Source organism: Macrobrachium rosenbergii, chromosome 50, assembly GCF_040412425.1.
Source record: "Macrobrachium rosenbergii isolate ZJJX-2024 chromosome 50, ASM4041242v1, whole genome shotgun sequence".
Taxonomy (NCBI): Eukaryota; Metazoa; Arthropoda; class Malacostraca; order Decapoda; family Palaemonidae; genus Macrobrachium; species Macrobrachium rosenbergii.
This window is the reverse complement of record NC_089790.1, coordinates 36,564,105-36,578,140: the sequence shown is the minus strand read 5'-3', so window position 1 is coordinate 36,578,140 and position 14,036 is coordinate 36,564,105. Positions and strand designations below refer to the sequence as shown.

Genomic DNA, 14,036 nt, shown 5'->3' with positions numbered 1-14,036 from the left:
CAGATCTGTCGGTAATTTCCTTTCCTGTCCGTATGATTCTTGGTTTTGTTCCTTGCTGAACTTCATAAAATAATTTATTGTTGCCCTCGACATCCCTCGACATCTCCAAGGTTCTGTTAGAAGAATTTCTTGCCTATGATTCCGCTGCCTCTGTCTGCAAGTTTATGGTGTAACATCTCCCTTCTCTTTATCTAGTAACTGTTCTTCTATTGTTTCTTTGGTGTAACATTCATCTTTTTCAGTGACCTCTTGTGTACTTATGCTCGTTTCCATCCTTTTCTGATGATGCGCCCAAGGGCTACTGTAAATGGGGATTCTGTATCTTAGTCAAACAATATGCTCCAAGGCAATTCCTTATTTTTGTGTTTCCTTATACACCCAATACCTTACTCATTTTTATGGAAATTTTATTTAGACTCTAGTTTCTAGCTGGTCTCGAATAGGTCACATTGTTCAGATTTCTAAATCTCCCTCTAAAGCTACCCATTGGGTGTATCATATAAAACTGTAAATTCAGTCCTTTATTTCATTTGTCAAGTTGGATTTATTCATCATTGTCTGGAGCATTGATTTTACATTTAGGAGGATTTTTTTTCTGTCCTTCTCCTGAATTTTTCTGCAATGCATCATTGACATCACTGTTCAGTCTCCTCAGTTTTCTTCACCATCAAGTTGGGGAAGAATTCCGCCTTCTCTCAGACATCCAAGTTGCATCTAGGCCCATATGACCTGCCTTAATTTAAAAGGCAGTACTGTCAATTACTTTGTGATTAAGCTCCACTTCATTTTTTAAAAATTTTTTTTATTTTCTTATGGTCTTTGGTGTACACACGCACACACACATACATACATATACATACATATAATACATACATATATATATATATATATATACACATACATATATGTATGTATGTTTAATTTGCTGATTAACGAAGATGTTATAGCATGCGCTGGAACATTTCAGGTATTCCACATGTAACACTAATTCAGTATAAAATCTAGTCTAAACTAAAGTAAACGTCATCCTTATTATTAAGTACAAGAGATATCCCTGCAAAATGCATCGCGTCTATAAAGATAGCCTACCAAAAAACTAACCATAATAATGTAGCTGAGTAAAAAAGTCTGTGAAGTTGGGTTGTAACTATGTATATATATATATATATATATATATATATATATATATATATATATATATATATATATATATATATATATATATATATATATATATATATATATATATATATACAGTATATATGTGTGTCTATATATATATTATATATATACTGTATATATATATATATATATATATATATATATATATATATATATACTGTATATATATATATTATATATATATTATATAATATATGTATGTATATATATGTGTGTGTATGCATACTTTTAAGTTTCCTTTTTAGTTCAGATCGAGAGAAATGCGGCATAGTAAGTTGTAAGACTGATTAAATTCTATATAGAAGTAGAGGAAAGAGAACAAATCGTGTACAGTGGAGAGATAAAGAATGGAGGAATCCACGAGTTTCATTTTGTGTTATCACTTAATCTCTGAGATGATGATGAGGTCAAAGGAGGTCCTTTTATTCCCACCTGTTCAAATTCAGGTGACCGCAGAAGACGTCGTCGTCAATAGAAAAATATTTGTTAAATTCACAGGGGAATTTTTACTTTTTCGTTTAGTGTTTTCCATTTTTGAGCATAATATAGCAAAGTGCACACCACAGATAGCTTTATACCATAAAAATGAATTGACAGCGAATAACAAAACAAGAAGCAGTGTCATGTTTATAGTTTTTTTTAAATGATGACTTGCAAATTGAGGGCATTCTCTCCAAAGCTGACTGCCACAGCACCTTATGTATTGCCATTTTCACTCTACGTCACAGAGCGGAAATCCTTTAAAGAAATCCGTTTAAAAGGGGACTAAATCAGCTGACTGTCCTACTTACATATTCATTAGCTTCCGTGACGTCAAGTACTTCCTCCCCTTACGGCCATCCCAACCCTCTTAACGATTTCCTTTTTTTTTTCATTGTGAATATATAAATAAGATTCCTTTACGCTAATTATTTTGCTCTCATGATTAGCGAAAGATTGAAGTAGCTCGCGGTCATTGCGTAAGAACAACTTTCATATTATCGCAGTTTTCTTGTTCACTTTCATCCTTAACCTCTGTCGTATGATTCGCTTCAACAGGAAATCTAGTTGGTGTTATTGTTCACGAAATAATATATTTTATGAAAAGGCGTTTGACCGAAGTTTATTGCCAGTATTGACATTTCCAGTCTATTAGTAAATTAGTTATATATATTATATATATATATATATATATATATATATATATATATATATATATATATATATATATATATATATATATATATATATATATATATATATATATATATATATATATATATATATATATATATATATATATATATATATACACAGTATAAATATATACACAAACACACACGTTTGCATGTATGTATGATTGTATGTGTGAAGGCAGTGTTTCCGTCAGTGTATCAGGGATTTCATATTTTCAAATTATTGCTCCATTAACTTTCAAGACATTTTTTATTCAGTTCTATTTGTTATGCATCACATGTTTCACTTAATGTTACTGAATACTTTAAGATGATCCTAGAACGCTAAGATTTCATGGGGTGCACATGCATTGTTAACCACCCTTTGTAAAAAAAGACTGGATGCACATACTGTAGGTGTATTTCACAAAGGATTCTTTCATTTTGCTATACAAAATCAAACCAGATCGCCTGAATTGAAAGCGAAAACGATTTTAACTCATCTCTGTTGCCTAGCAAAATAATTCTGGGGTTTTTCGTACCGTGTTCACGTTGAACTTTCAGTCCTGAAGACCTACAGTAGATGTTTCAGACGTTCCTGTCTCACTGGATTGCGGGAATTCGTTTTGAATCATCGTAAAACACAAAACGAATGTATAGCAGCGCGCACGTTGCTGGAATTATTATAAACGACTTACCACTTTAAAAAAGACAAGCTGTATATTGAGTATGTTTTCCAGGGTCAGTTGTTCATCAGCACTAGTGGATGTGCTATGGTGCAGGCACTGATTTTTCTCGATAATATTTCAGTAGCTATACATTATGTTCTCCCCGTTGGCGGGTAGGGCCATCAGTTCACCTCACGCGGTGCATTGTAAGCATTACTTAAGGTTCTTTGTGACATCCCTTCAGCCCCTAGCTGCAACCCTTCATTCCTTTTACTATACCTCCGTTCATACTCTCTCTTCCATCTTACATGCCACCCTCTCCTAACAGTGGTTTCATAGTGCAACTGCGAGGTTTTCCTCCTGTTACACTTTTAAAACCTTTTCACTCTAAGTTTCCCTTTCAGCGCTGAATGGCCTCTTAGGTCCCAGTGCTTGACTTTTGGCCTAATTTATATATTCCATTCCATTCCAACTATGTTCAGAATATAGAGAGTTTACAAGAATTTCTTGATTGTGGGGCTGTGATATAATTGCCATTTACTGTTGGTGCCAAAGCTTCTTTCACAGAATTTGGAGATATCATCCAGGTTCTAATAAATATGGCGTGGTTTCCGGTAAAACACGTAACTTACATTGGCGTAAATAATGTGGCGATGAATAAAACACACCTTTACACACCTTACTCCTCAGTTTTGAGTTCTGCGTTTCGTGCGTCTGAATAAGCACACATCTGATCTGATTAATTTATTGCCGCAGGGATTACGCCTTGAAGCAGCCCTCTCCCATCCGCCGACAGAAGATCCTTCACTTTCTGGACCTCCTCTTGGCCATGACACTCCACCGATCTCTGGCCAGGACAGCAACGATTCCACATGGGACCTTGACACATCCTGCCTCCAAGACAACTCTTAGCCTCAAGTAAGTAACGCCAGTTTATGGGAAAAATAAATGGGTTATTCCTCGGCGCTATTTTTGTAACCTTTCCAATTGAAACGTTCCATCAAGCATTGTATAAGGTAACCATAATTTTACCTAAATAGTCGTATGGTTAATCCCAAAGAAGGGATTACTCATACGGATTGAAAATTTTTTTGTATCATTCTTACAACAAATTGGAAATTTCATCCCAAAATTTGTTTAAAAATTTCTATTATCATTTATAGACCATTGTGATTGGTCTTATATTAAGCGACGATTTAATGAGACATATTTTTATTGTTTTGAAATATTTGATTCTTGTAAATTAGTTGCTGCGCATTTTTGTATTCTAAAATAACAGAAATTCGGTATCACTGACGATTATCATTGGGTAACTTTCCATGTTCTTGGTGTTTCTCTATTCCGGTCACCTTGAACTGGTATACTTACGTAAATGAGGAGCCGTTGAAGATTAAGTTTCGTCTGGCAGACTTAAGCTCGACTCGTTTGGTGTGAAAATGGAGTCGTTTGAACCTGCTACCAGTAGAATGCTTCGCCCTTCGTGTTTAATACTATGTTGTTGTTTGTAGTGACAATTGCTTTAAGTATGAACTTCTGAGTTTTCGATCCTCCTCCCCCGTTTCATTTTCAAGTTTTTATTGGTAGGCGAAGTGTTTTTTTTTTCCCACAGTAGAGAAGGCCACTTAGCTTGTAACTTTGAATAGCCTTACAATAGAGAAGGCTACCTAGCCTGTCTGTTCAGAGTTACAAGCTAGGCGGTCATCTCTACTGTAAGGAGAAGAAGAAACACTTCGTCTAGCTTGTAACTTAGAATAGACAAGCTTCGACACATATTCCTTCTGTGACGTATGCTTTTTTTTTCTCCTGAGACATGATTTGTTTTTATATGCGTTTATCTTTCTGTGTAGGAGGGAAGGCAGCCTGGCTAGTATATGGGGAGCATGTCTCACTGATTCTGGTGCCCCATCGCCCAGGTCCCCGACGTACTCTAATGTTCCTCCTTCTAATTTGCACAAGGTAAGGACTTGCTGTTAGATACAGAGAGAGAGAGAGAGAGAGAGAGAGAGAGAGAGAGAGAGAGAGAGCTACTGTATGTGTTGAGTGTGTTTGGAAGCGTTAGAAATAGAAGTAGAAAAACGTCTGAAGCTTTCAAAAGTTAATGAAGTTTTAAAAACAGCTGTTGACCAATAGGAAATAATGACGCAATTAATAATATTCCCAAAAATTAATGATGCAAGAAATCAAAATAGATGTAATGAATTGTTTGCGAAGCAAAATTCAGTGACCTATGGTGAAGGAGAATTACGTGTACAGACGGATGATCGAAAATAGTTTCAAAGTCAAAACAGATATTCTCCTACTTAAAATCATAATACAAAATCCGTAGGAAGTGTCTCAAACCCAGTCACTTGAGTTTTAATGAATAATTCGGAAAATGTAGAACAGCTGTGTTCTCCATTATCTGTTATTATTTTGTAGATCTCGCTTATCAAAATTGTTTGCAGGCGGTTTCGTGTCACCTTTTGGACCAAATGTACGTGTCAACCTCTCTGCCGCTTCTCAACCCAGCTGATCTCAAGCGTCCGGAACTCACTGGAGTGGCTTACACGTAAGTTCTGTCATTATCATTATCTTTAGCATTTTACACTGCAGAAGTTTCTTGTTTTCTACAGCTCTTTAACGTATATTTGTGTTATGTGTTTGAGCGTGTTTCTTCTTTCTGAATGTAATTAAACGCTATACACATTATCAGGAGTTGGCTATCAATGCATTCTATCTTCACTCCTTACAGTATATCTGTTGAAATACTTTGTGTTTTTGTTCCTTGACACGAATCCAGTGTTATTATATGGGAAGTACGTGTTCTCATACATTCATTTTTTTTATGTTTTATTATAATATTAATCACTAAATTTAAAAGTATGTAATTATTGATTTAGAAACATGCAAACAACGTGGGGTAAAGGAAATGCCTATGCAACGGCATTCCTTGAAGTTACATAAAAATTATGTAAATATCAAATGAATAATTTTGTATCTGTTTTTATCACTATTGCTTTATACCCTTATCATAAAGGAATATCATGAAGGAAAGAAAGCGGGGATTAACCCCTAAGAAATGGAGATTAGAAAAAGTCAGGGCAACAAGTACCAAATACAGCATGCTACAGCTTGATAGTCGATGAAAGTAACAGTTACAGAAGTAGTCGTCTTCTTCTTCTTCTTTTTAATACAGCTGTTCCTTGTTTCCAGATGTGGTGGTCCTACCGTTTACTCTCCGTACACGTGGTTAGGGACAAATGTCACCGTGAGGAGGCCAACGCCAGCTCTCTCGCTACCGAAGGAAAATGTTCAGAAAGGTAGAAAGGACGTTGTATTGGGTTGAGTCACATTTATTTTAGGGTGTTGTGGTCATGTCAATTTCAGTAATTTTCAATTTTTCCTAGTTCAACATAGTATTGAGTGAAATCATTGAAACTGGACTTTTCCATACATTTTTTTTAGAATTAAAATAGCATCAAGTTCATATTTATTTCTAAGCATGATGCTACGAATCACGAAAATCAGGCAGATCGAAAATTGCTAATTATTATAACATGCAACAGTGGATTGCAATTGGATGGGTTTCTTCCCTCATGATTTCTCAATTGTTACACCTTATGTGCGCAGGCACACACAAATGTATATATATGTATATGTATATTTATATATATATATATATATATATATATATATATATATATATATATATATATATATATATATATATATATATATATATATATATATATATACATATATATTTATATTTTATATATATATATATATATATATATATAAAAGCTATATAGATATTCCCAGGAGATAAAAGCTCCCCAGACCCAGGAGCCTGTAAAGCCTTGGTTCAGGAGCTATCCATCCTTCGGCGCCTGCGTCACCCTGCTTTCCTAGAGGTCATGGCAGCGTGCCACGTCTCATCGCCACAACCCGATCACATCACCCTCGTCTTCCAGAATGTTCCTTACGGCTCACTCTACCATCACCTTCATGTTCAGGTACCATTTTAGTTTTTTCCAGGATCTGGTTCCTTCTCAGTTTTTGTGTTATTAACGTCTCAGATGCAGTTAAATTTTCCTGTCTGATAATGTTCTTCTGTTTACACTATTAGTATTATTATTATTGTTCTTGGAAAGAGACCTCTCTCTTAGAGCAGTAGTGTTAAATTTGGCAGCCATTTGCGTTAATTTTGTATAGCGTTTTTGCTGCGTTCTTAATTATTGTTTTTTTTTTTTTGAAAGTTGAAGGATTCGATTACCTCTCAGGTATTCGTTGAAAAATTTGTTAACACTTAATGTTGCAGTGTTTCTTGTGGTCATGCACCCACGGTCACCTAAAAACAGGAGTGCTGAGAAATGCGCCGTTAAGGATTTATTTGCGTCAAGTGATATGTCAGAGTTGTGAATACTCGTACTGTGAAAGATGTAGAGCTTTTTCCCACCAACTTTAGGAGAAAAAGAAACCAACAAGATCAGTCAGGTGGAATGGAAAATACAATGCTAACACCAGCTTCCTTCTCCCAAAATATTAACTTTCATCCAGAGACAGTTACACCAGACTTACCAACGCCAATTTCATACCAAAAGTTCCGATCAATTGGCGGGAGAGAAGCTCAGCATGACAGCAGCAACCTTCAAGTTTTGTACTCTGTTAAACATTACCTGTCTTACCATGACCAGGAGTAGATGCCTACATGCAATGTTGATACATAAATTTTAATACTTTTTTCAGTGAATATTGGAGAGCTTGTAACATAACCTTTCAGCCTGAAGAAAGAATATTATCAGGGAAATAGAAAAAACTACAGAATTAGTGCTGCTGAAACTTCTATAACATTCAGCATTATTACTCTGCTGTTATGGTTCCTCCCAATATTAGCACTTTGTATTCATTCAAAGGGAACAATCTTGTTTTTAGTTTTCTGGTGACAAGTTTCACTGGTTATGAAATCCACAAAGTAAAACTGGTAAAAAAGTATGGGCATATAATGCAATGGACTTAACGAATTAAATTCTGCTATCGGAAACTGCTGTACAGTAAGGTCTGGGGTATAGCCACAAGGTAATGAATAAATATTTTGTTTTAATCTGTACCTGATAGTAATTCATTCGTTACAATATTGTTCCTGTGCTGTACGTGTTCTTCCGTTAGTAGGTACAACTCTTGTTTTTCAGCATCGGGATTTGAGCATTGGTGGAGCTGTCGACATATTAGTTGGTCTTGTGGAGGCCCTTTTATTCCTCCACGCCCATGGCTGGCTTCACGCAGCTCTTTCCTCCCACGCCCTTCATCTGATATCAACAAACCATGCCAAGCTTGGGGCATTCGAATTTGCCATGGAAATGCATGGAAAGGTAAGAGTTGAAAGTACGGCACCTTCGTCTATGGAAAAGTTATTTGCGAGTCACGGATGGATGTTTGTGATGGTTTGTTTTTTCTTAAATTCCCTTCTCCAGAATTATAATTTGAGTCGGTTGGAACTGCAAGGATGGGTAAAAATGAACACTTCATGATGTCTTACAAAATATTTTCAGACTTAGCAGTAACGGGCAGATTCAGTGCAAATTAGCTAAGATAATACGCTCTAGAGTGCTCCTCAATGAAGACACGATTATTTCGAAGTATTAATGATTTTTCCCGTATGAGATGCAATATATAGACATAACACACCAACCATGAAAATAATTTTGCTTTTAGAGCTTTACATGTTACTCAACTATGTATTTGTTGGTTCACAGTTTAAATCAGCATTTAGGATTTTCTATAACAGGGATGCAGTTAAATTAATGGTTTGCTTGTGTGAATGAGTTTTTTTTTTTTTTTTTTAACAGGGTTGCAGTATGAAAGCCCCACAACTCACAAGAGCTGCCTGGCTACACCCCTGGCAGGCCCCTGAAACTCTCAGCGAACAGATGGTGTCAGTCCGCTCTGAAATCTATTCCTTTACTGCCATTATGTGGGAAATTTGGTCTGGTAAGAATACTGTTACATCCCTTTTCATTATTTCAAGTAACATTATCTGGCTCTTTCGTAGATAGTGACCCCCAAGTGTTTTAACCCGGTATGCATCAACCTTTGCTGCGTGTTTAGAAAAGCCCGTTCGGGATGACCGTAAAAACATAAACAAAAGACTGTAAATATCAGAAAGATAATGACTCCCAAGAAGTATTAGTCCTAGGTGACGACCCCCAAACTTTGCTGGGGGTCGTTATTTAGGAAAGCCCCCATTATCTTTATAAGCTTGTGATTTTTCATCTGTGCGTAATAAACTGTTATTAAAAAAAATTTTTTTGACCTACATTACTAAGGTATTTGTACGTAGCATCCTCTAACAAAGAGACTTATCTATTCCTAAAGAATCACAGACATTTGATTTAGAACACTGGCTTTGGAATTTCTGGTATTTACACCAAGATACATGCAGACATATTTGCGCATATATGGCAGTTTATTTGTTCTGAATAAAGTAATTATTTTCACATGCATATGTATGCTGTAATCTTTAAATTCAAAATGTTGTTGGGACTGTCAAGTCCAGACAGAAACAATGAGGAAACAAAAGGACAGAAAGATGAGTGATACTTTAATCCTAAGCAAACAATAGAACCGCCTCTCAAGAGAGGGAGGGTTTTAAGAAACAACAGAGGCAGGGAGACAATTCGAAAGTTTAGCATGTTAGTGCTTTTTGTTTGTTTATATTCTTTATTCATATAAGTAGCTAACTTCATACTGGATTAGTATATGCATGCTGGATGGAACACTGTCAGTTTGCATCTGTAAGTGTAATGACATCTGCATTTCCTACATTAAGGAGCCCATATTTTGCCATTCTTCGGGGACGGATGAAATCCTCACCCGCAACCGCTGACGGATGGGTAGAGTAAATAGTAAACCCAAGGTGATTTCTGTTTCACTACGAAACCTTGGGAAGCTGGTAAGACATACCATAGGTCACAGTTAGGGACGGGAGAATCATCGGAGTGTGAGTGGGTCAATCTCAGTTTTTCACGGTGTTATCAACATCAAGGTGATGTACCGTGGTTTTTCGTGAGACTTGAATTTTTGAGCTGCCGTACCAGGTATGGGATTGACAGGATATAGCTGCAACTAGGTGATATTGTTTTTATTTGTGCAATATTTATATGTGTGTGCCAACGCTTGATTCCTTCTGAGTCCTTGTGTTTCAAGGCATTAGTTCAAGGTACGTATGATTAGGGCAGATGATTTATTGTAGATAGTTTTTCGTGTATTACACATTCCAAGAATGGCTTCAAGAAAGTGATGATGTTTATTCCTGTGGGTTTACATTATTCACTCTGTAGTGTTAGGTCATCACTCTTTAGTCATGTTATATAAAGAGTAATATCATTGTTTTAACTATGATAAGTATAATTTTTCTTTTATTACGCTGTTGTTTTTAAAGAGTAGTAAAATTCATTATCCTTACTACCTTCAGTAATTCATTTGTGCTCCTTCCACCTCTCTCTCTCTCTCTCTCTCTCTCTCTCTCTCTCTCTCTCTCTCTCTCTCTCTCTCTCTCTCTCTCTCTCTCTCTCTCAAGCTTTGATGCTGCAATGCATGTTTAGATGACAAATACTTGTATGTATATGATTGTAAAAATATTTGTAAATTCATACGCATGAGCTCATGTACAGGTTTGTGTACTCAAGTCACATAAATGTGTAAGTGCTTTTACTATGTAAGTAATTCTACTGGGCTTCCTTCTTTGAAAGAAGGGCTAGTTTTCGTCTGTCAAAGAATCTACTAATAAAAGTTCCGCTGAACAGGTATGCCTCCTTGGTGTGGCGTCGAAGAGGCAGAACTGAAGAGGAAAGTTGGCGGTGGTGAAACTTTGCCTCCTGTGGGTGGAGAACCTCAGTCACTGGTCACTTACCTGACGGAATATGGATTGAAATGGAATTCTCATGAAAGAGAACTTGATCTTCAAGAAATACATACCATGTTGAGGTCTTTGAGGGTAGGTGTACTTGTACTGATGATTACTTTTGTAACTGTATGCTTTCATGAGTTAGCCTTAGCCTTTATGGAAATGTGTCACTAGACTATGAATCGTGGTAGTGTCGTAGACCACTGCGAATTATACATATTCCTCGTATACTCACCAGCATCTTATATGAAAAACAGAATTCAGAAGTAATTTTTTTTCTTTTTCACCTAGTATTGGTCTGCTTCCTGTTTACAGATACAGTCCAACGAAGAAGACCGTGTGCCTGCTATTCCTGCATGGGGTCCCCCTTCCATCCCCAACACTCCAGTCATCGGAAGGCACGCGTCTCAGACCTCATCTCCATCGCATAGCAACACAGCACCTGGCGTGAGCTCTGAACGGAGAAAGAGCGAGCCTCTCAATCGAAGGGATAGCTCTGGATCAACCTCAAGCTCATACAATGACTACGCCAACAGAAATCTACAAACTAAGCCAAAGCAGATGACGGTAGCCAGCGAAGTTCATCATCAGAAACCACTGACTTCGGAAGAACATCCGAGTACCAGTCAGGATCCTCATAAGAACTCGAATTATCTTGTGAACGGTCGGATTGATAAAGGCGTTAAAGGAATACATAGTGCAGTCGAGAAGGCCAGAGGAAAGACTGCTAGTATTGATAGTGGATTTTCTACGCCTTGTACAAGGACGCCCAGTCCTATCATAGATACCATGACAAGTGCCAAGTGAGTACGAAATCCCTGCACAGTTCCCTTTAATCATATTGATTAGGGCGCAGCTTTGCAAAGTTGGTTAAGGGACACCCATTTCAAATGTGTTTATTTTATAGTTATATCTTTGTTCTCTCAGATGAATAAGGCAGAAATACTAGGCCAACGTCTGTAGAAAGACATTAGGAATATCTATATAAGAATGTCAATTTTCTACGAAGGCCAACTCTTTTTATGCAAAGGTGGTCGGAGTTTGAGCTTTCCATAGATGCAGAGTCTGTGTAAATGTTGCCACCGAATTGTGATTTGGAAAGACTGCATTTGATTATATTTACAAGCTAGTATGCTGCACATAGACAGTTATGTGTTGTAAATTTTCAGTAATACTTTCATTTGCTATTTTGGGTTTTTGTTTACATATGCTTAGCTTTTGTGGTGGGAATTTGGTTTTTATTGATATTTTATGTTTCTTATTATTATTCTACTTTTATAGCTATTCAAATTAAACAAGCCAAGAGACCACTAACTTCTCAACAGACTTCCACAAAATAAAATTCCCATATGTGAAATACGAGAAAAAAATTTGTATATAGCAGCAGAAAATAACAGGCTTGTAATTTAACAAACAAATAAAAATATGCATAAATAAAAAGCTGTTGAGAACTAAGTCAGGGAGTCGAAAAAAGTTATTCATTAGATGAAAACATTTATTGCTATTTTTTTTTTTTTACAGAATGAACTCATCCTTCATCACTTCAACGCCATCTCGACCACCAACTACATCTATATTACGCGTTGATCTCCAACCTGATCTCTTGCCAAACAAAGTCAGTGTGAAAGCGCTTACTAATAACCAGACACCTGACATTCTTTCTCGTGGGCCAGTAGAATATCATAGAAGTAGAAGTCGAGACAGTCTTGGGACGGAGAGAGGTGCAGGAGCTCTCCATGCTGGCCTACATCCCATGGTACCTGTCACAGATTCGGACAATGACCAGTCACACATCAGTTCACCGTCGGACGAAGAGCATGCTTCTAATTTTGGATACATTTCTAATGCTGCCAAACGCGCATTTCTGATGGACAGTGATACTGGGGAAGAAATAACAACAGCACCAGAGAGGCCTTCGAGTGCTTCGAGAATTGAAAGACACCAACTGCAAAGTAAAGCCTCCGAGAGTCTTAGGACCTCAGAAGTAGTGCGGAAAGGTTTGAGCATGACAAACATCAACTGCCCCTCATTTACCACAAGCACCACAAGTGTTACTAGGACCACATCTCACATCTCTCTAACAAGCGCTTCTTCTTCTTCCACGAATAGTGATATAATTGGACGAAGGCCGGTGCGCACTGTCAGTCAGATCACCTTAACATTAAGAAAATTGTCACAAGTCTCAGATTCCTCCTCAAGTAAAGACGACCTTGATGATCCTCAAATCGAGCAACAAAGTCGAACTCGAAGGTCACGCTCTGTGCCAAAGAGCCCAGTACAAACTGCCAGGTATTTGTTGTGCAGTTTCCATTTTCCTTTATGATCTTTTAGAAATTTCCATCTCTTCCATTAACCAATAGAAATTCAGCACCCAGAATCAGTATGGCTAGTACAAATTTGTAAATTATAGGTTTAAAAATCGAACCATCAAATCAGGTGATTTGAATTCAGTATTCAGTGCTGTTCAAGAATTCTGCCATAATCAGATTTAAAGACACTGCAGAATAGTTTTTAATAAGTTTTACTTATATTAGTCGCCCTAAAAGTTTCTATAAATTGTATCTCTGCCAATGGATTAATTGACCTTTTAGAAACCTGATTTTAGTTACCATATCATATCATCTAACAATTATTAACTCAAATATTGATGATGTAAAGTCTCTGCAGTTCCAGAAATAACCGAAAGGATAGCGGTGGAAGGGGATGGGATGAAATCACAGGCATTAAACCAGCGAGTCACCAGCTGACGCGTCATTCCTCGTCTTGCTCTTTGGCAAGTGGTCCCTCCAGCCCTGTCCATCACGCCGCTGGTTCCTCTAACACATGGTCGCCTTCCAGGTGCCTTTCCAGGGCAGGACAGAAAACAAGGGCATCTTCTAATCAGAGTTCACCAATACATTCACCTAGGGAATCAAGCACAAAAGTAAGCTGTACATAGAGTTTCGTATAATTGCCATATTTTGACATATTTGTTACTCACAACCTTATTTCACTATAATGATGGGTTAAGAACTGTTGAGAATATACTTAGTTGTACTTATGTGAGTTACAAGTGTTAAAACCTCTTTATCATAAGTTGCATTGTTTTATCTCTTCATATATCAATTGTTGAAAATTTACTGTATTTGCCATTGAGTTATAGTGGTT

At 36.8% G+C, this 14,036-nt stretch overlaps 1 protein-coding gene across 1 annotated transcript in view; it reads left to right on the top strand.

Annotated features, from left to right (window-relative positions):
- LOC136832837 (uncharacterized) overlaps window positions 1–14,036 on the top strand; it is a 305,259-nt gene that overhangs the window by 279,214 nt on the left and 12,009 nt on the right. Inside the window, exons 4-14 of the mRNA XM_067094488.1 lie at window positions 3,761–3,922; window positions 4,852–4,960; window positions 5,449–5,552; window positions 6,197–6,303; window positions 6,806–6,999; window positions 8,176–8,355; window positions 8,833–8,974; window positions 10,789–10,979; window positions 11,205–11,692; window positions 12,411–13,178; window positions 13,557–13,812. Of these exons, the coding sequence (XP_066950589.1) occupies window positions 3,761–3,922; window positions 4,852–4,960; window positions 5,449–5,552; window positions 6,197–6,303; window positions 6,806–6,999; window positions 8,176–8,355; window positions 8,833–8,974; window positions 10,789–10,979; window positions 11,205–11,692; window positions 12,411–13,178; window positions 13,557–13,812 (2,701 nt within the window). The remainder of the gene's footprint in view (window positions 1–3,760; window positions 3,923–4,851; window positions 4,961–5,448; window positions 5,553–6,196; window positions 6,304–6,805; window positions 7,000–8,175; window positions 8,356–8,832; window positions 8,975–10,788; window positions 10,980–11,204; window positions 11,693–12,410; window positions 13,179–13,556; window positions 13,813–14,036) is intronic.